Raw genomic sequence first — 23,286 nt, forward strand, 5'->3', positions numbered from 1 at the left:
GGAAACCTGTTTTTTGGAAATTATTCTTCAAGGCTAGCACTACAGGTTCTTCTCTGTGAAGAGTTCCAGGAGGCGCCCCTCGTCCGGACACCACCCCCCCAGACCAGTGGTTGCACGCCTCTTCAATTAACGCGATAAGGACCACATCCTACAAGTCACAAGAGCCTGGGGTCCATGGATAATCGAGAACGCAGAGGTGCACATATATCCAGACTACACGATGTTGGTACAGCGCCGCAGAGCATCCTTCATGGAAGTCAAACATTGCCTTCGTGAACATGAAATAAACTGTGCTCCACAATTCCCTGCCTCCCTGCGAATACACTATAAAGGCAACATCGTCTTCTGTCACTCTCCAAAGGGTGCCTGGAACTGGATAGAACAAAACGGGGTGGTGCCAGCTCCAAAATCCACATTGGGCCCCACCAGCAATGGAAAAAGGTCAATCATCGTGGACGTCGCGGCTTGGGCCACGGGCAGCGCCCCACCAAAGCCTAGGCAGCACAGGAAAGAGAACAAGCTCTCAGGCAAGCTGAGAAGCACGGTGCCTCTACCTCTCCTCTCTGCTCAAATTCAGAAATAGAGTCCACACCAGAGCAGGAGTACACCCTTTCGAACTCACAGCAGCAAATGATGCTAGGCGATGACCCCACTGTGACACCGCAAACCTCGGATGAACTGGGTTAATCACTCACAGCTGTGGAACTCATCAGGAACGTGCTACTTGGACTAGCGGAACACTATGCAGGTGGGAAGTAACCGCTGGTGTAGGGTGTTCACAGACCCCAATTGGCTTACTTATGAATGCTCTACTATGGTGGTCAAGGAGAACATGACAAAAATGAGCGAGATACAACACACCCCACACACGATAAGTGACTTTCATAGGCTTATCTCGAGTTCTGTGATTTTGTATTTTCTTTTTTTTCCATTTAATATGTTTGCATACAAGTGCATGTGGCCTTTTGCCCGTTGGCAACTAGGCCTGGGGTTGGGGGTTTGGTTTATAACTTACTATAGGGTGCCAGTCCATATGATATGTCCACGTACTGTGCGAGGATGTAGAACTGTCCTTTATACACTATCTAAACTCACGATGTACAAGGGGAGTCCATGTCTGCATTCTCACTATTATTGGTATAAATGCAGGGTAACAATTATCTACTGTTTACCTGGAAAGTGCATGGCCTGGTCGGCTGTATCAAGAGACACAAAGTTTACCAATACTTACGCAGGCATAAAATATCCATAGCTTTACTACAGGAGACTGATCTAATGCAGCAAACATTAAAATCACTAAGGAAGCGATGGAGGGGCACAGTAATCGGCAAGTCTTATTCTGGCTACGCCAGAGGTGCTTTGATTTGGGTGGCTCCAGGCACCCCACTACAGATACTGCACATGTGCTTCGACCTACAAGGCCGTTTGGCAATCCTAGAAGGCTCTCGAGATGGTTGCCCACTGTCACTGGTCTCACTTTATGTGCCTAATTCAGGCAATCCACATTTTTACAGACATAAACCCCAACAATTCTAAGGGACCCGTTGGTACCTACTTACTGGGGGGGGGTTACTACAATGGCGTTCCCGATCTAGTCCTGGATCGATCCCGTCCTCCCCTCCTTGGGGCTCAGGCTATTGGGCTCACACACTATATGTAGGCCTGGGCTACCCAGATGCAGTTGTACGACAGCTGGTGCACTAAACACCCCACAGACCGAACATACTCAACCTATTCCATGCTTCATAACCTATTCACGAGAATAGATGCTATTTATTACACAGAAGCGGCTTTGGCACATGTAGCCCATGCTGACTACGTGGCTCGCACGTTATCAGACCATAGCCCTCTGCAAATTCAATTAACCTGGAGCGCGTCCAGACCTAGTATATCATCTTGGTGCCTCCCTATGGAGGCACTTCGAGACCCTCACCACCATATCGCAATCCATAACCTCATATTTTCAAACTAATGAGGGTACAGTCACACATGCAGGCATCGAATGGGACGCCCTCAAGGTTGTCTTGCACGGACAAGTCATACAAGGGAACTGCAAGAATTAGAAGCCGAAATACAATGCACCCGGAACTACAGCGCAGGAGCACCCTTCCTGCCGGCTTCTCTCCCGTGATTCGGGACACTCGCTGCCAAGCTGGAATATACTCCACAGCCGCGTGATTTGCTGTCCTATCTACCCATTAACTTTACTAAAGAAACCAACCATTCATCTGATTAGCTATTCAGATGTGAATAAGATTTGGATTGAACTAATCAACACTAAGATTGAAGATTACTTCACCTGGTCTCGAGCGGGGCCGGGTTGGAATTATCACCGGCTAAGCGACCTGTGGCATTTTACCTCTTAAACTACAGCCCTGAGGAGTCGTTTAAGTATTGTACCACTTTACGATGAAACACGTGTCGGCTGGCTATCCACAACAATAAAAGAGGAATCCTACTACCCCTCGTCTTCTTTCTTCTACAGAAAAAGGATTACTGAACTTTTATATGTCCATTGAGACATCTGTTTGTACTATATTCATTGGTGTGCAACAGGTCTTGCTGGTAATCGAATGGGACGCCCTCAAGGTTGTCGTGCACGGACAAGTCATACAAGGGAACTGCAAGAATTAGAAGCCAAAATACAATGCTGCGAACACACAGACCCTATGGACCCGCACATAATACCCTTACTCACTAAAACCAGACTATCACACAAGGAAACACAGGACAAACCGTGTGACCTAGATTACAAACAATATTTGGCTAGGCATCATGCAGAGTGCGACAAGGCAGGCAAGACACTTGCATGACTGCTGAAAAGCAATCTCACGCAACTACTCACTGCAATATACGCCTCGGAAGGAAATTTAGTAAATACGCAGGAGCAAATAAATAATTCCTTCTATGAGAATTACACAACACTTTATAAGGCCCCAGACCCAGGCGCTCCTCAAATAATGCAACTCTTCTTGGAACAATCGGCTCTTACGCAGGTGACACAGGCCCAATATACAGAGCTGGAGGCCTCGCTCATGGAGGCTGAAATCTAAACAACTAGCCAGAGGTAAAACCCCCGGCATGGTCGGCTGGCCCACATAATTTTATACCACTTACTCAACACAGCCGGTCTCCTGGTTGCTCACAATTTATAAATAATCATTTGATGGGGGCATATTGCCCCCTTCCCTCCTCATAGCTGTATTAGTGGTTCTCCCAAAACCCGTTAGAGACCCTCTCGTTATGAGCTTGTACCGTCTGTTATCTTTATTAACCTCGGACTGCAAAATCCTAGGTAGGCTGCTAGCCAATAGGCTACTGAAAGCTTTTTCACATGGACCAGAACGGGTTTGTCCCAGGCAGAAGCACGGGCCTAAATCTCCGTCATTTATTCAAATTGTTAGAATGGGCCCAAAGGTGCTGTGCTGGCATCGTTCGGCATAGGGCCCAGGTTCGCTGGGTTTAAATACTATATACCAGCCCACGAGCCCGGGTGAAAACGGTCCTCATTGTCTCTCCGTCTTTTGACATCGAGCGAGGGGCTGCCCGCCCTCACCAACCCTTTTTGCCCTGGCCATGGAGCCTTTGTCCTGCCGCATTGTAGCCATGTCCTGGACTGGAGCATACGAGTACATGCACAGTGGCACATAGTTTCCTCTTACGCAGACAATGCACTGATTTATATCTGTAGCCAAGCTGAGGCCCTCCCGGATCTAACTGAACTATTGGACCCCCATGCTCGGCTATCGGGCTTAAAAATAAACTGGGCTAAGTCCGTTCTTTTCCCAATGTCACTCATACTAGCGGAACAGAGAGAGCAGCAACCTCACGCCCCACTCGTTACAGCATATGACTCATTCAAATATCTAGGGGTCCAGGTCAATCACTCCTAATCCGACTCGATAGACAGTAATCTGGGCAAGGCGATTGCCAGTGCTAGGGCCACACTCCCGTTCTGGACCAACCTCCCACTTTCCCCCATGGGCCGGAAAGCCGTCTCCAAGATGCTTCTTCTCCCTAGGCTCCTGAATTTCTTTACTGTTCTGCCTTATAGACTGCCCCAAAAAATATTTAAGGACCTACAGTCACTGCTCGTGTCCTTGATATGGGGAAACACCAAGGCGAGGGTAGCACTCCCGAAGCTTCACCTCCCCATATCGGAGGGAGGATTAGGAGCACCTAAATACAAGCTATGCTACGCAGCTGCGCAACTCTAGTGGCCCATGCACTGGCTTGCAAAAAACAAATTATCTGAACTAGATACCTGGGCAGTGGCATTGACGGAGCCAGCCCTGTTCGAGTGGTTATCAGGCTCTAAAAAGCTGCTTCAGAGGAAAGAGGGATGCATCCTGATGCTGGCAGCCCGTGACGTCTGGACGAAATATGTGTTACCCAAACACCGTCCCCTACCATATGCCCCAGATCTCCCCATCGAGATGATACCGGGGACATACACTTGTCTAAAACACCCACAACTGGCTGAGTGGCAGACAGCTGGCCTGTCAACGTGGGGTGACCTGTTCACTGACTCAACCCTATGTGATTTCGACACTCTGATAGACGACTGTGGTGTGTCACCCGAAACGTTCCTCCTCTATGCGACATTAACCCAACAGGCAACACGAACTTGGGTGGACATAACACTGTAACTACAGCCGCCGAAGCCCTGCAGACACTACTGACACACGGGACTGGCAGGAAAGCCATCATGGCCATCTATAACTCCCTAAGAGTAGACACAGCCCTCTCATTAACAACACCCCAAGAATTCTGGACGACGGCACTATCCACTAAAATAACAGACAAACAGTGGAAGCAACGCATTGGGTACCCCAACATAATCTCAATAAACACCAGATTAAAATTCACCCAATTCAACTACTTACTTCACACATACTTAACCCTGCATAAGTTGGCACGTATGTACCCGACATCCATTGATGTATGCCCCAGATGCCACGACTCGGACGCCAACCTTTTACATATGGTCTGGATAAGCCTCACATTTAGACATACTGGGGGAACGTTTCGGATATAATAACTGCAGCAACAGAAACTACAATCCCAGCCCAGGGTGCGCACTACCTGCTTGGCATTACAAAACGTAATGCACGTCGCAAGAATCCTAACAAATTCCTAGACTAAGCGATGGTCTTTGCTAAATGTACTCTTGCTATGGCCTGGAAATCCCTGGCAGGCCCCTCCACTAAGCACTGTTTGATGGCTCTCCGCCAGGCCCTGCTGGCCGAACATGAGATACTGGCATCCCAGGCCCCACGACCAATGTCTAGGGCACAACCCGTGGACTTGCAACATTACTTAACCACCATGGAATCCAGTCTTAGCGAAACACGCGCTAACTCACATCATATTAGTGGCACCTGCACTACAATCAGCGGATACACCTTGGACACCCCGCATACTCACTCAGGGGCGCACTTCAGGAAAGCACTCGTGCACGAGGCACACAGACTCAGCTGGCTCACATCTTAGGTCAGGCCCAGTCGTACCTAGTCATCGAACGGTATCTACACCGGGCAACTCTCCCTCTACCCCATCATCATCGAAGTTAACATCGTAGCATAAGCCTCTCAATAGCATTATTAATAAGCTGTACGTCTAGGGGTACCATATGTACAGTAACTATAGGACAGGCACACTAGTTAATTTGTATTATGTTTTTTATATTACGATTTGATACAGCTCTGAAAAGCAAAATATGTTGACAAATCCTGAGGTGAATTAATGTTGTTGTTAACTGACTGTAGCCTTGTGCATAATCGTTTCCCCCTCACTAAGTGGGCACAAAAATGCAAATTGTAACATACAAAAACACGTACTTTAATGTGACTGATATACTGCTGTAAGTTGTTTTGAAAAAAAGTTGAATACATATATATATTTTGTTTTTAAACTTCATAGAGGACTAGTAACAAAGTACTATAGAGTAAGTGGGATGTGCAAATCAAACCCACAACTTGCACTTTCAAAGTTTCATTATGTTACTCATCAGAGTATAGGGAACTCTTCCAAAAATTACACCACAGAACAAAATGGCAAACGATAACAGAATTTCTTTTGTATTAATTGTGATCCTCAAATGCTGTATGAATTGAAAAAGAATTTCATAACTGTCTGAGATTTCTATTAGAAGAAATATATATTAGTTCAAGATAATTGTTGTGTGCACATGACCATTGCTAATAACTCATGTACAGAAAAAAGACTATTTAGGGCAGGCACAAAAAGCTTTGTTACTCAAAGGAATATACTTTTTGACTGCAGCAGAAAAGTAACTTTTTCATCATGGCACAATGCCCATTCGTGACACCATAGGCAGCTACCTATTGTTGCCTTGACATGGACCAAACGTTTACCGTCTACAGATCGGACGTTCAGCAACATTGCACTTAAAAGTCTTCTTTGAAATAACAATGAAGGTGGTGTTCCTTGGTGAAAATGTGCATGAACAGACTATTCCTTGGTTATGGAGCCAAACTCTTGGATGTGCTTGAGGTGTAGATTACCGTATTTACAATGATCATGATAAAGTTACGTTTGCAGCAGGAAAACAAAACAGCAATGGTGAATTTGAGCTGTTTTCCACCCATGAGGCAAAGCATCACTTTGCTAGAAAAAAGGTATTTATGCAGATTAAGTTTTACAGTATTTTCTCCGTAAAATGAAACATTCATGGTGAAAAGTGAGGTCCATTTTTCACCAAGAAATGCAATGAGCACCCTGAAGAAAAATGTTAATGACTGTTAGAAACGGGATCTCCGGCTGGCCAAGGCTTGCACCAACGTCAGTCAGGGATCACCATTTCTAAGGTCAGGGCAAGGGAGTCACACACCAAGGCAACCCCTGCTCACCCTCTAGGTAACGTGGCGCGAGCAGCAAGGCTAAACTTGGAGGCGGTATGAGTTAAGTATTCGCGCACGCACCCCAGCGACAACACCCTAGGCCCACCACAAAGGAAACTCCACACAAGGTTATATAAAAATAGCCTTTGTATTATAGTAAAAACACATTAGATAACACACAACTTTACAATGTGCCAACAGGCACGGGCAAGATTTACAAGGGATTATGTACAGGACAGGGCCACCTGGACCACTGTCAGGGGTATGCACTTTTTAGAAGTAATACTTGTAGGTATACACTTAGCACATAAACATATAATGACTGTAACACAGAGATAGCAAATGTAGCATACAACCAGTAACTACTGGTAAAGGGTAAATACCACCTACGCCACCCTAAACACTGCAGGGAAATCACGCAGGGAACTAGGACCTTATCATCAGAACCTATGGAAGGAAAACCTATCACCTAAGCAAGTCACATTTAGCAAAGGGAAGGAAACTTAAAATAATCACCTAAGCAAGTCACATTTAGCAAAGGCAATAAAACATCAACAATTACCTAGGCAGGTCACTTTTAGCAAAGGTAATAACAAACAATCCTCTAAGCAGGTCACTTTTAGCAAAGGGGATCAAACATAAACAATTACCTAGGCAGGTAACTTTTAGCAAAGGTAAAAACAAACATTCCTCTAAGCAGGTCACTTTTAGCAAAGGGAATCAAACATAAACAATTACCTAGGCAGGTCATTTTTAGCAAAGGTAAAAACAAACATTCCTCTAAGCAGGTCACTTTTAGCAAAGAGGATAAAACATAAAGAACATTGCACATGAAACATTAAAACACATTCAGAGGTGCAGGTAGAACATTTGCGCAGAAATCACATAAGTAAGTAAATCATAAATTGCGCAGGGTGCACATGGCACAACACTAGAAATGTCCCCCAGGCCAACTGGCCTCGCAAGGGCTGAAATGCCCTGAGTCTCAATGTCAGGGGAGGCTGCGCAGGCAGCCAATAACACAAAGCCTAAACGTAGCAACTGTCCACTAAGTGCTGGACAGTTGTGAATCACAGATGGGCACCCGTTGGAGCCTCGCTGGGCTCTGAACAATGAATGGCACCCAAGAGCCTTTCTGGGGCTCTAAAACCAATGTGGGCGCTGTGAGCCTTCTCTGGGCTCTTAAAACAAATGCCCCCTCGAGCCTCGGGGCTCTCTAACACATGTGGGCAATGAGCCTCTCTGGGCTCGGAATAAAGAACTGCCCCCTCGAGCCTTCTCTGGCTCTCAACACTAAATGTGCCCGCTGTAGGGGGCGTCCCCCTCGGGGACTCGAGGAGAAAGAAATGCTGCCCACAAGAGCCTCGGCGGCTCAACAACAAGGGACTGGCCGGGCGTCGGTGGAGCCCCACGCTCTGGGGCTCAAGCACAAGTGCGGCCGGACGTTGGAGCCTCTCAGGGGCTCAGGACAGCGATACCCTGCCACACGGAGCCTCCCCTAGCCCTTCTCACTTACCGGGCTACTCCGGTGGGGGCTCTCTGCGAGTTTCGCGCTGCTCCTCTTCTTCGGCTGCGGGCCTCGCACTGCTCCTTTCGGCACTGGCTGCGGGGGCGGGACTTCCGGCCGCCTCTCCCGAGCCGCGCAGGGATTGGCTGGCCCACCGATCACTTCCGGGTCACCGCGGGCAGCGCGGCGGCTCGTATCAGGCAGGCAGGCGGGCTCTCAGCATCCGAGGAGTGGGCTCCCTCGTGATGATTTAAATCCAAGGACGGGGCAATGCCGGGTGGGCACCGGCTTCCAAATTAAATATAAAGCGAGGTAGGCACTCGCGCTGCGCCGCAAATTCGGGCAAATGCCGGGTGGCACCGGCTAGAGTCAAAATAAAGCGCTTGGAGCGCTAGAAGGCAAAGCAAAGCGCTATTGAGCGCTGGGGTAAAAATAAAGCGCTCCTAGCGCTATAAATCCAATAAAAGCGCTAGGCAAGTAATCCTCAGTGCTCCCCAGCACTGGAGGACAGGACAAGGCTCCAGCAGGGTCTGGAGGCAGGCAGGGGGGCAAGGCAGGGCCAGAGCCAGCACACTGGGTCTCCAGGCAGGGAGACAGTCCAAGTGGCGGTCCTCCTGGCCCCAGCAGCAGCAACAGCCCCCTCTGGCAGGATCCTGAAAAAGAACAGAGAACAGTTTCTGTGGGGACACAGCCCCATTTTTATACAGAGAAATCCTTTGTTTTCAGGGTGCAGGGTGGGGGAAAACCAGTTGCAGCTGGCTTGGGAGTACCCTTGATGGCCCAACCACCCCTTTCATTCACTGGGGAGGCTTGGGTCGTTAGACAAACCACAGGGGGCGGAGCCAGCATTGTGTGGGGGAAAACCCAGCCCATCCAGGACCCAGGTGCACTCCTCCCACACATCACTCATGCTGATCTCACACTCACCACCGGGCAGACCCATCCAGACTTCCTGGAGCCTGGCATGCCAGCCAGCTTCAGCCAATCACGCTCCAGCCCCTCACTGCACACATACATCAATGTCCAGAAGTAGCACTTCCCTTCTAGACATATACAAGCCGCACATACCGTCGCGCAGCATTCATTCTCACGAGTTCACACATACCAAACTCGAGCCTGCACTCCCCACACATCAGGAACTAACATGGACACACACATTCCCCATGCATTCCTATGGGAGGGCAGGCCAGCCATACTACACGCACGCACTTTCACTCTGGGACACAGGGAAAAAGTGCGCAGAGACCCAAAAATCACTAACACTGGGTCACAATTAAAACCAAAAAGATTAGGGGTGAACCTGCCCTAAGGCCCAAGTCCAACACGACCCCCTTCCAGCCAAAACGCAGGGCAGACCAATCACCACCGTGATGGACTTCCCTGCTTGGGGCGATAAAACACGGACGCGGGCCCACAACTGCAGGGACACCCTCCTGTTTTACGCCACGGTGAACCCCTAGGGTTCCTTCTAAAACGACTGTAGGGACTAACTGGGGTACCCCACTGATACTCTCCAGCTGCCCTCGGCCAGGACCAGGCCCTAGGCCATCCAGGTACCACTGGATCCTGCCTACTCACAAAGTGGGGGGTAGTAACCCCTGGCACATAATAGCCATGCTCCACCCTTCCTGTCTGCAAGACAGGGCTAGACTGCCACTGGTTCTCCAGCCTAGGGTCTACAACCTCAGGCGGACCAGGAGTCTCAGGGAAGGCTCTCCTCCCCTTACCTCTTCTCCTAGGGTTCCTCCTCCTCCTGCGAGGGGTCCCCTCTAAACAACATTCTCCCAACCTAGGGTTTAACCCCTCAGGTTGCACCGGGGTCAGAGGTGGGCTCTCCCACCCTCTGCACCCCCTTCCAGAGTCCTGCTCCCTCCCAACCGGGGCGGTACTTCTGGAAAAAGAACTGGTCAGAACACTGATTACAGTAGTCCCACCCTTCAGGTCAGGCGGATCCTGAACCTGGCCTTCCAACCTCTGGTCTAGAACCTTTGGTGGAACCAATGCCTGGCACTCCAGGACTTCTCGGGACTCACATACTATCCCCCAATCACTCCTTTCGCTGGACTCCTGTACCCTCCCGACTGGAGCGGTACTGCCAGACTCTAGAACCATAGAAGCTCCGCTTACAGATGCTCCAGGTCCTCTACACACTAGGAGATCTCCCTCAAGTGAACTAACAGGCATGCTTAGGTTCCCATCCTGGTGTTCCCTAAAGAAACCATCCAGGCTCTGTGACAGGGCTTCGGGCCTCTGGGGACTCTCGGTCACAGACTCACTCCCGCTCCACTGAGACAGGCAGTCAGCCCCTACACCCTCCTCACTAACCTGGGACCTAGCTGGGCTACTCTCACCCTCCTCCACCACGCTGGGCTGGAAGACACCTGACCCACTATTGTTGGAATCACTCACTAGTGACTCTAAAGAACCTCTCGCACTTTCCCATCGGTCGGCTTCCTCTGCCAGCTCATATGGTTCAGACAATCCACACCCTAACAGGTGTTGGCGCAATTCTGGATAAACAACACTGAGCAACTGCTCTTTGGCAATCACATCAAACAAGATGTCCCAATCACATTTTGTGGGACCCCGTAACCAATCACACTGTGCTACACAACAGTCATCCTGAAAATCTTCCCAAGACTGGTGAGGTGGTTTCCTAAGGTTCCGGAACTTCAACCTACACTCCTCTTCTCGGGTAACAGGTACCATACTCGGGGACCTGGGAGTGGGACTGTCTACACAAACATTTAAATAGCTGCCACCACTGGACTCAACCCTCCCTGGGGAATCCAGAAAATTAAAATTGCACTCAGGGGATAACCTACTCTCCCTGAACAAGGCCCTTTCAACCTCTAGCTTGGCATGCTCCAACCTGAGCTGTTCCATCGCTAGCTGATGCTCCCGCTCTTCCCTCCTATCCAACCACTCCTCTGGGGACAGGACAAGGGATGGGGCGCTGGTACTGACACTGGACCCAGCAAGGGACTCCCTATCTATGGGGTCCTCACTATCTGCTGATATCCATCCACTGTCATCATCATACAACTCACATTCTTCAGGGCTCCCCACAGACTCACCACCCTCATGGCGTGCGGCCCGGGCCCTATCTCTCTCACTGTGCTCAAGATCCCACTGACCCTTTTGCCATTGGATCAGGCTGTCCCTAAGCTGGGACTGAGTATCCAACTCACTCACTTCCATGCCTCCCTCTTCACAGAATCTGACCAGCTCTGACCTACTGTACCTAAAAAGACAACAGAGATCAAAAACAGGCTCCATTTTGGCGGACGTTCTCAAGAAGAGTTTGACACAGGGAACCTGGGGGTCTGAGCTTACACAGGAGTACACAATTACAAAAATTCAGCAAGATTCCTATCTCAGAGAACTTGCACTCCACTATCCAGTGTAACACACCACTCATTCACACACACCCTCCCCTCGGACCGGTAAGGCAGTTTCTACCACCCCTGATTTTCTTAACCTGACCACAAATGACACAGGTACCAAACTCTGGGAGCAGGGCGGGGAACAGGGTACTGGACAAAATACAAAATGACACCTTTCAGGAGAAGCAAAACTGAACTTCCCTAAAAGAACAATAATCCCCAAAATGCGGTTATCTAAAACTGTAGAGCTTTGTAGTGTGGCCTGTCGCCACTGTGGTACAGCGCAAACACAAATCCTTATCCTCACCGCTTGCCGCCAATGTTAGAAACGGGATCTCCGGCTGGCCAAGGCTTGCGCCAACGTCAGTCAGGGATCACCATTTCTAAGGTCAGGGCAAGGGAGTCACACACCAAGGCAACCCCTGCTCACCCTCTAGGTAACGTGGCGCGAGCAGCAAGGCTAAACTTGGAGGCGGTATGAGTTAAGTATTCGCGCACGCACCCCAGCGACAACACCCTAGGCCCACCACAAAGGAAACTCCACACAAGGTTATATAAAAATAGCCTTTGTATTATAGTAAAAACACATTAGATAACACACAACTTTACAATGTGCCAACAGGCACGCGCAAGATTTACAAGGGATTATGTACAGGACAGGGCCACCTGGACCACTGTCAGGGGTATGCACTTTTTAGAAATAATACTTGTAGGTATAACACTTAGCACATAAACAAATAATGACTGTAACACAGAGATAGCAAATGTAGCATACAACCAGTAACTACTGGTAAAGGGTAAATACCACCTACGCCACCCTAAACACTGCAGGGAAATCACGCAGGGAACTAGGACCTTATCATCAGGACCTATGGAAGGAAAACCTATCACCTAAGCAAGTCACATTTAGCAAAGGGAAGGAAACCTAAAATAATCACCTAAACAAGTCACATTTAGCAAAGGCAATAAAACATCAACAATTACCTAGGCAGGTCACTTTTAGCAAAGGTAATAACAAACAATCCTCTAAGCAGGTCACTTTTAGCAAAGAGGATAAAACATAAAGAACATTGCACATGAAACATTAAAACACATTCAGAGGTGCGGGTAGAACATTTGCGCAGAAATCACATAAGTAAGTAAATCATAAATTGCGCAGGGTGCACATGGCACAACACTAGAAATGTCCCCCAGGCCAACTGGTCTCGCAAGGGCTGAAATGCCCTAAGTCTCAATGTCAGGGGAGGCTGCGCAGGCAGCCAAGAACACAAAGCCTAAACGTAGCAACTGTCCACTAAGTGCTGGACAGTTGTGAATCACAGATGGGCACCCGTTGGAGCCTCGCTGGGCTCTGAACAATGAATGGCACCCAAGAGCCTTTCTGGGGCTCTAAAACCAATGTGGGCGCTGTGAGCCTTCTCTGGGCTCTTAAAACAAATGCCCCCTTGAGCCTCGGGGCTCTCTAACACATGTGGGCAATGAGCCTCTCTGGGCTCAGAATAAAGAACTGCCCCTCGAGCCTTCTCTGGCTCTCAACACTAAATGTGCCCGCTGTAGGGGGCGTCCCCCTCGGGGGCTCGAGGAGAAAGAAATGCTGCCCACAAGAGCCTCGGCGGCTCAACAACAAGGGACTGGCCGGGCGTCGGTGGAGCCCCACGCTCTGGGGCTCAAGCACAAGTGCGGCCGGACGTTGGAGCCTCTCAGGGGCTCAGGACAGCGATACCCTGCCACACGGAGCCTCCCCTAGCCCTTCTCACTTACCGGGCTACTCCGGTGGGGGCTCTCTGCGAGTTTCGCGCTGCTCCTCTTCTTCGGCTGCGGGCCTCGCACTGCTCCTTTCGGCACTGGCTGCGGGGGCGGGACTCCTCTTCTTCGGCTGCGGGCCTCGCACTGCTCCTTTCGGCACTGGCTGCGGGGGCGGGACTTCCGGCCGCCTCTCCCGAGCCGCGCAGGGATTGGCTGGCCCACCGATCACTTCCGGGTCGCCGCTGGCAGCGCGGCGGCTCGTATCAGGCAGGCAGGCGGGCTCTCAGCATCCGAGGAGTGGGCTCCCTCGTGATGATTTAAATCCAAGGACGGGGCAATGCCGGGTGTGCACTGGCTTCCAAATTAAATATAAAGCGAGGTAGGCACTCGTGCTGCGCCGCAAATTCGGGCAAATGCCGGGTGGCACCAGCTAGAGTCAAAATAAAGCGCTTGGAGCGCTAAAAGGCAAAGCAAAGCGCTATTGAGCGCTGGGGTAAAAATAAAGCGCTCCTAGCGCTATAAATCCAATAAAAGCGCTAGGCAAGTAATCCTCAGTGCTCCCCAGCACTGGAGGACAGGACAAGGCTCCAGCAGGGTCTGGAGGCAGGCAGGGGGGCAAGGCAGGGCCAGAGCCAGCACACTGGGTTTCCAGGCAGGGAGACAGTCCAAGTGGCGGTCCTCCTGGCCCCAGCAGCAGCAACAGCCCCCTCTGGCAGGATCCTGAAAAAGAACAGAGAACAGTTTCTGTGGGGACCAAGCCCCATTTTTATACAGAGAAATCCTTTGTTTTCAGGGTGCAGGGTGGGGGAAAACCAGTTGCAGCTGGCTTGGGAGTACCCTTGATGGCCCAACCACCCCTTTCATTCACTGGGGAGGCTTGGGTCGTTAGACAAACCACAGGGGGGCGGAGCCAGCATTGTGTGGGGGAAAACCCAGCCCATCCAGGACCCAGGTGCACTCCTCCCACACATCACTCATGCTGATCTCACACTCACCACCGGGTAGACCCATCCAGACTTCCTGGAGCCTGGCATGCCAGCCAGCTCCAGCCAATCACGCTCCAGCACCCTCACTGCACACATACATCAATGTCCAGAAGTAGCACTTCCCTTCTAGACATATACAAGCCGCACATACCATTGCGCAGCATTCATTCTCACGAGTTCACACATACCAAACTCGAGCCTGCACTCCCCACACATCAGGAACTAACATGGACACACACATTCCCTATGCATTCCTATGGGAGGGCAGGCCAGCCATACTACACGCACGCACTTTCACTCTGGGACACAGGGAAAAAGTGCGCAGAGACCCAAAAATCACTAACACTGGGTCACAAATAAAAGCAAAAAGATTAGGGGTGAACCTGCCCTAAGGCCCAAGTCCAACAATGACCAATTCAGACTTTTTAAAGATCCTATATGAATGTTTGAACATTTTGAAAACGTTTGCTTGCTTGTGGAAATGATGTACAATTTTCATAAACAAAACGAACTTTTATAAAAAAAAACTAAAGACCTTTAATAACTTTTCAAAAAGTTGTGCATTATGAGACGCAAATAATCCTCCATTCTTCAAAACCCAAAATATATTTAGGACTTCTCAAAAAGTTGACAGTCTGTAAAAAAAGTTGCCATGTGTATTCCATTTTTACAAAGAACCCCACTTTTTGCATTTTGTGAACTTCTTTAACATTTAATGAGGTGGAGTTGCTTGTGGAAAGTTCTTAACGTTGTATTTGTTTATTAAATTTTTGTGAGTGCTGTTTATGATAGACAACCACTGCATAGTTACAAATCATGCAACACAAGAACTATACGTGAGGGTATTATTATGTCAGCTATATCCTACTGGGTTTACTGACTATTCTTAGATGTGGGTCATCAAAAGATTTTTGAGAAGTCGTCTCACCCTCAACTTATCAAGGCATGCTTCATCATTTGAAAACCTACCACACGGGGGAGGAGCAGTGCCGCTCTGGCGAACACAACTATGGAAAGCTAGTCTATCCCTAGGAGTTCTTATAACTTCTGATCAGGACAGTACACTGGGTCCTGTTTTCTTCGGGGGAGAAAATGTTGATATAAAATATACCTAGAGTTATATTTAAAATCTCATTTATTCAACAAGCACCTCTGGTATGTCTAAAAACCTTAGAAAGAATCGGTCATTAGGTGAAATACAATGGATCACCTAACCTAGTATTTACATGGTAACACGTAAATACGAGGTCAGGTGATTCTTGTTGATATAAGTAATACGTTTCTGATTTGATTTTACACAACCATTTGCTGTACAATCTTAAGCAAGTATCTGAAAAAGATAGTGGCTGCAAAATTATCTACTATTATAGCACCGAGTAAAAACTATTGACATCAAAATATTGACCATACAATAATTTATTTCTACACAATTTTCAACTTGAAGCCAAAATGCTTTCAATACTGCAGGGAGTGAACCTACAATGAGAAATTACAAAAACCAAAGTGCAAAGAAGAAAGGCGCTTCTGTCCTTTCTACCTCTAAGCATCAAAAATAGACTTATCATGTGAAAACTGGGGGAGATAATGTCTCAGGTGCCTTGCTTGCTCAGAGTATTCTGTATCCTTGAAAATAAATCTAATTAATCAGTCCTTTGTGTTGAATTGCCCTGCACTGAATGGGAAAGGCTCACTTTGTGCATAGTAAACAAATATATTTTTTGTGATTTCTCTTCTAGTTCATCTATGATGAGGTGATTGTATGGTAAGTTATGTATGTTTTTAGTTACTGCTATAAACTCTCACTCGTATGCTGCTTTACTCAATTTCCCAGAAATCACCATCTGCTATATGTCCATGTCTGCTGCTTTCTAGACCTTTATTCAAAAATATCTGTTAGTACAAAGGAGCATTGGCCACACAAAAAACCATGCCTTCCCAACAAAATATTCCACTCACTATTTGCTTTTAAGATAAGTGTCAGCCTTAAATTCACCCAAGCATCTTTGGGTCATTATGAACCCAGTTTGTGCAATGGAAAAAAACTCACTTCTTCCCAAGTTGAAAACAGACTCTTGCTGCAAACAAGTCTACTTGTTTTCACTTCTATTTATTTGTGGTAACTACATTTGGTCATTAATATGTCTTTCTCAAAGTACTTAATGATGCACACACTTCCCTTTCCCTTGTCTCAGTGACTAAATCTCCACCCACCTTATGACTATTTGTGCTGGTTGTGAAGTTAAACTCTATTATTCATTAATTTTTCTTTTTTTAGGTGGGAGAGCCTTATACTTATAATCATGTATGCATTCTACATAGTCATCATGAAGTAAGTTGTTTTCATCATATATCTATATACATTCCTCTTATGTTCTGCCTTATATCCACTAAGTGTCCCTGTTAAGCAGTTATATTCTTGTTTGATAATACCCAGAGTGAATTTAGTGTTGGTGGAAGGAGAAAGGACCTGTCTAGTCTTTTTAGAAGGGGAGTCATGGTCTTATATACTATCATTGAACCTTTTCCAAATATTTTATTTCTATAAGACAATCTCATATGTAGACTTCTTTCTGGAGGCAAATGATATGCAGTCAATCATTGGCTAACAGAAGATAGAATTTAGATTATGTGACAACCGTAATGGATAACAGGTAAGTAATGGCCTATGTTGTTTTAAAGATTACCAAAAATTAATATATTGTAATAATGAGGTTATACTTTGATAATGATATTTTAGAGTTTATTAGAAAGAGTCAGAGACTTTCTGTAAAAGCAGACATGGAGTGGGGAGAGCAGAAACATATTACAGAGAAAAGGCAAAAGAAATGGAGGTAGATGAATGCTGCACTTTCTCACTCAACTATTAGGTCAAGCTTATACATTTCAAAAATTTCTTAATACCATTATTTTAATTTGTAATACGCAGAAATCTGTCACAGAGGCACAGACTTGCAATAAGTCCTGTCTAACAGTTTCTACAGTTGCATGCCAGCTCCTCCGCTAAGGCGGAGGAGCGCCGCCCCACTGCCTTTAGCAGTGGGAGAAAAGGAAAAATAAAAAGACAATGCCTTGCGTTATCATTTTATTTGTTTTTGCTGCGGTGTCTCGGTGGGGTGGGGCAGATCTGCTCTGCTCTCAGAGCAGTGGAAGGAGTGGTGGGCACTATGTAAGTGCGTATGAATGTTTGACTGGTCCTCAAAGGCCGGCCAGACATTCTTGCGCACTTTGCATGTTCTCCATGAAGGATGCATTACAGCCTGCGTGGAGAAAATGCCAAGGCCCCCATTGCCTGGCTGGGCACAGAACCACGGCGCTCAGACCAATCACAACACTGCATTGCAGTGTTATGATTGGCTATGGGGATCCCGGACGCTTCCTGCTTCTTGTTTCCACAGAAGAAGCCAGGAAGATGATGGAGGAGATGTGGCGGCTGGCGGCTGGACGAAAGGTACGTGATTTAATAAAACAAATTGTAACCCTCCTCTCCCTTCTCCCCCCTCGGTGCCCTACTGCGACTTCCCGGGACCAGCCGCCACTGCTGATTTGGCTACATGTTTTAGGATTAAACTGATCATTGTCATGCCAATTCCTATCAGGAATTCGGGGAGTAGTAAATGTTTGCTATTCATTTGGAGGGCTGTCTCTCGTAAACCTAGATTAATTCACTGGCTTCATTCTAGTTTCTAGTTTTAGAGTTTAACAAGGAACCTTTGATTATTTGCCATCTCCCAGACAGCATGCAGTAATGACATAACATCCAAAATGAAGATAATAACATTATCTGCAAAAGTAACTGATTTGAATTCTTTGTTGCCAAAATTGATGTCTGAAACTCGTGGAAGAAGTGAATTGAGTAATGAATCTGAAGCTAGGACAGCAAATAAAAAGAAGAGAAGGGAACCCTGTTGAGAGGCCTGACTAGATCAAAAGTAAGATGTTGACCTACCCATTGACCATCACACATGAGTCTTCGAACTTTTGTACATTGACACCACGCATTTAACAGTAGTAGGCCCCATGGTGTACTTGTCCCAAAAATATTTTAGAAAAGACTGAAAGGTCTTGTCAAAATCCTTTTCTGCATCCAGTGACATTGCTCCTGCTGAACTATCTTTATTTAGAAGCAAAGCGAGAAATGTCACTGAAAACAGGCTTATAACCAAAAGAAGACGGCCAGGAGCTTTTGCTGTCTGACGTGTAAAAAGTGTAGGCACCTCAAAGGTTTGTTTATAAAACCCTCACACACCAACCTGGTTGGTGTCATGCTTCATCATCCGGTCCCAGCCAGGTAGCCGAATGCTACCTGGCTGTGCTGTGACACCTGATTACAGTGGAGCTGGTTTTTGAGATGATGTGATGTGTGATTAAGTGAGTGTGATTAATATTAAAATTAAAAATACCTCCAGAATACTACCTTGGTATTTTATTCATGGAGCACTGGGGTATGATTAAAAGAATCTTTAGAGAGTGGATAATATATTCCAGACACTATGTGTAGCTGTATTTATTATCAGTTGGTCGACATGTTTCAGCCCAGAGAAAAAATAGGGTGGGCTTTCTTCAGGACCTCTCCAAAACAGTGCGTATAAGTGAAAATAAATGTGAGTGGTGAAAATTTACCACGTGTATTGCATAATTTGCACTCACGCTAAGGAGTGCTTTGCATGCATGGAGGACTATCCAATTTTAGTGTCCTCCCAAAAATGTAGATTACATTTATCCAGATTCAGAGTTTCTGATCTTGTCCCGGGGTTGTGGGAAATATATAAGTACATATATGGCCTCGTGTATTCGCACTTTGGGAATATCTAGGATTTCGCCGTAGCACCTAAAGTCTGCTCCCCGGAACGAAACCTTTGGTTTCAAACTGAAAACATGCTGTCACGTCCCATTCTCACTTTCAAAAATCTAGTTTGGGTACAATGTATTATTCTCAGATTGTCCTTACATAAATTTTACAGTTCAGATTAAATCGCTAGATTGGTCTGTAGTTAGGTGGGTTTGTTGGGTCCTCGTCCCTTTTGTGCATAACCACAATAGCAGCTTTTTAAGCTTTACTGGTGATGCCACCTGAATTGTCAAAGTTGTGTAGCAACAATTGTTTTCCTGTTTACATAATAGTGCCTTTAATTGGTCGTGGAGGTGTTTTTAAAGAGAAGGATCTGTTGAGCTCGCCTATGTTTTGAGTAGACACTGGAATTTCAAATCCTTGTTTTTGTATTTTGTATTGTTTTCAGAACGTGCATTTTGTAAAGACAGTTAAGAAAATCCTCTAAGGAGGCGTCACCCTCATTCGTGTAAAGGTTTTCAAATAATTTGTCGACAGTCTCACCAATATCCTCCTTATTAGCAATATGATTGTTAATTTATATATTAATGGCAACTATATTTTTCCAAAGATAAAATCTTGAAGCACCAGTTTATCATCCTTCATGACGACTTAAATCTTTCAAGTTTATCTTTTACTACATCTGGTCAAGATTATTTTGCACAAATGAGATACATTTCAAAGCATTTTATTGAAATTATTAATTCCGAAGCCAGCAAAGCTGGATAATTTAGGCAGATTTCTTATCTGCAAGTTTACCTTTAGCAGAGCTTTTCTTGGCATAATGGTAAATGTATGAAAATGGTTTCTCCTTTTGCACAATGATGTTGTGGAAGAGATGCCATCATTTCAAGAGGGCCTTTAATGCTGCATTGGTATGTTACTAATACCTCAGGGATTGGTATTGCTAATTCTAAATGTGGGAATCCCATGGTAACCTGAGTTAGAATTAGGCAGTAAGCGTGCCCTGATAAATGGAAATTAAGGGGGAATTGGTTTTACTGCACCTGGCTGCCACACTCTTGTTTAACATTTTTCTCACCTTGCTATTAAATTTAAACTCTTGTTTAACTTTCTCTCATCTAGCTATTTTACCAGGTGATAGCTGTCGAAATTTCCAGGATAGTGAGGTTTCATGTGTGTTTTTTATCCCTATTCACACCTACCAGGATATCAGACTATTGTTTAAGAAGGGAACATTTGGCTGCATGATACTGCACTTCTGCAGCAATTTGCACCAGATTTCATTGAAATTCATTAGCTATTTATTAATATTGCATAATTATTTAACTAAGGATTCAAGTTTAAACCAATTTTTGTGGCAGTATTCTTGAAGATTTAAAACCAACCCAGCAGCTAAGTGCCCCAATATCGTTCGTGACACCCTCAACAATCCCTAGATTTTTCCATTCAATGATTTTTGAGGTAACATTTTCAATCTTATTAATGAAAAGTCAAATCCCAGAATGGATTGTGTGGTTGATTAAAAAAAAGACTTGCCGAATGTGTCACACTTGAATGAATTAATGAATGAATGAGAAACCTATAGAGCACACTTCCACCAGGAGGCATCTAGGATTAGGAATGAATAAGTGATACTGATTCGAAAAAGAGTGAGACCTTCCATAGAAAATCGGAGTGACATATTAACATCTCTGATTTACTATCATTTAGCTTTAATAGCTCATCCAAGTTTGGATGTCCAAAAAGCAGGATAAATGAGTATGTTGAATTTCTTCCTGAGGCTGGTCCAATCTCATATGCATAAGACATGCAATCCAAGCCAAAGATTCTAATGATGTAAGTGAGGGGCCTTAGTTATATATTAAATAGAATGAGGGATAAAGACAACCCCTGTGGAACTCCATGGCCAACTTTGGAGGAGGTGGATTTAAAGTGAAAAGGGATTGGCTACGTCCAGTAAGTAAGGAAGAAAATCAGGAGAGAACAGAACCACTCACTCAAATGGTGGCCATTTAGTACAAAAGAATGGCATGATCAACCATATCAAATGCGGCAGACAAATCTAATTAAATAATTTCCAAGGCATAGCCTGCTTCGAGGTTCATTCCCACTTCATTAAAGACTAATAGCATGACAATTTCTCTACTCGTACCAGGGCAGAAGCCAACCTGAACTTCATCCAATAGTATTTATTTTTCTAGCTCATAAGAAAGTTATTGGGCCAGATATTTCTCCCCCAGTTTGGCACCAGATGGAAGTAGGGAAATATGCCTTTATTTACACTCCATGTTATGGTCTCGGGGTAGCTTCTTCTATAAAGGTTTAACATCATTCCTCTTCCAATCACTAGGGACAATGCCCGAGGAGAAGGAGGCATTAAGAAGCAAGGTTAAGGCAGGAGTTATGGAAGAGGGGGAAGGATATGCATGAACGTAGCTAGACAGATGTCATTTGGAGATCCATATTTAATAGCAGTATTTGATGCATTTTTGACACTTGACACAAGGATGGTTTTCTGTGAATTTGTTATGCGCCCTCCACAAATGGATGAAATACTTCAGATGAGATTTGGCTATTGTTGGACTAGGCCCTTTTTGGCTAAAGTTCTCCTAAACTTTTTGCTTTCCCCCTAGACCTTTTTTCTGACATAGTGTTGCCAACTTAGATGCTTTGGGCACTTTGCCACCGCTGATCAATGTCCAAGTGCAAGTGCTCCCTGTGTAAAGTGTAACGGCACCCAGAACTGGATTGAACAGGGGTCAGTGCCCCCCTGAACACAAAGACTTCAAAGACATTTAGGGGTATAACAATGAGAGCTGAAGCCCCTGAACGTTTGATATGGAGAAATTGAGTGAACAAGACTGTAAAGGATTGAACCACGTTGTGGTCAAGAGGAACCTCTGTCAAGGAAGAAACAGCTGAAGAGACTGAAGAAAGGACTGACCCTTGCTGTGTGTTCTGGGGCTGGCCTGTAATTTGCTAGTTTAACCAAGGAGAGGCTAAAGTAACTTTGCTGTGTGCTTTGTCCTCCTGCTTGAAAGGACTTTGCTGTGTGCTGTGTCCGGAAGTCACTTATCCCCAAGGGCCCAAGGTGAGCTGGCTCGCTGTTGCGGAAACTCAGGAACACAAAAGTTTCCAGGAGAGTCTCAGCGACACTGTGTGCGTGTGCTTTTTTTCAGCCTGAGACCCTTGAAAGAATTGCCTTGTGATCGTGTGCACCTGGAGTCCAAGCGAGTCTCAGCAATGCTGTGTGCATGTGCTTTTTGCAGCCTGACCCTTCATGAGAACTGTCCTGTAATTGTGTGCACAAAGTCCAAGTGTCTCAGCGACGCTGTGTGCATGTGCTTTGTGTAGCCTGAGACCTTCGTGAGGATTGCCCTGTTATCATGCACCCGGAGTTCAAGAGAGTCTCAGCGGCACTGTGTGTGTGTACTTTGTGCAGTCTAAGACCTTAGTGAGGATTGCTCTGTTATCGTGCACCTGGAGTTCAAGTGAGTCTCAGCGACGCTGTGTGTGCTTTGTGCAGCCTGAGACCTTCGGGAAGAGTGCCCTGTGATCGTGCACACCCGAAGCCCAAATGAATCTTAGCGACGCTGAGTGCACGCTCCCTGTTGTAGCCTGAGATCTTCATAACACTGGCGGCCCAGACCCGCAGCCCCAGAGGAGCTGAGCTGCTGACCCGAGCACGCCGTTGCCAGGGCAGGACCTCGAACCAACCTGGTTGAGGGAGGGCCTGAGTTCCACTGCCCGGAATCCACAAGTTGCTTTAGAGGCCCAAGCCGCAGGAGGAGGAGAGGAGAGCGAGGTCGCAACACCCAGGAGACGTGCGTTGCCGCCTCGGGCGGGTTGCGTGCTTGGAGGACTCTCTCGGCCTCTCCCATTCCTACAGCGCGAGTCTCTGCTTCAGCTCATACTGCGGCCCATACTTGCCAAGGAGTGGCAGTACCAGGGCCGGAGTGCAGAGCTGCACTTTTGGTTTACATCATACCCATGTGGGGGCACCTGT

The 23,286-nt window shown here is 46.6% G+C and overlaps 1 protein-coding gene across 1 annotated transcript in view; it reads left to right on the forward strand.

Moving 5' to 3' along the window:
* Positions 1-23,286, forward strand: part of SLC24A4 (solute carrier family 24 member 4) — a 578,300-nt gene that overhangs the window by 422,207 nt on the left and 132,807 nt on the right. Inside the window, exons 8-9 of the mRNA XM_078662057.1 lie at positions 16,225-16,250; positions 16,764-16,817. Coding sequence (XP_078518183.1) covers positions 16,225-16,250; positions 16,764-16,817 — 80 coding nt within the window. The remainder of the gene's footprint in view (positions 1-16,224; positions 16,251-16,763; positions 16,818-23,286) is intronic.

Source organism: Lissotriton helveticus, chromosome 9 (assembly GCF_964261635.1).
Source record: "Lissotriton helveticus chromosome 9, aLisHel1.1, whole genome shotgun sequence".
NCBI lineage: Eukaryota > Metazoa > Chordata > Amphibia > Caudata > Salamandridae > Lissotriton > Lissotriton helveticus.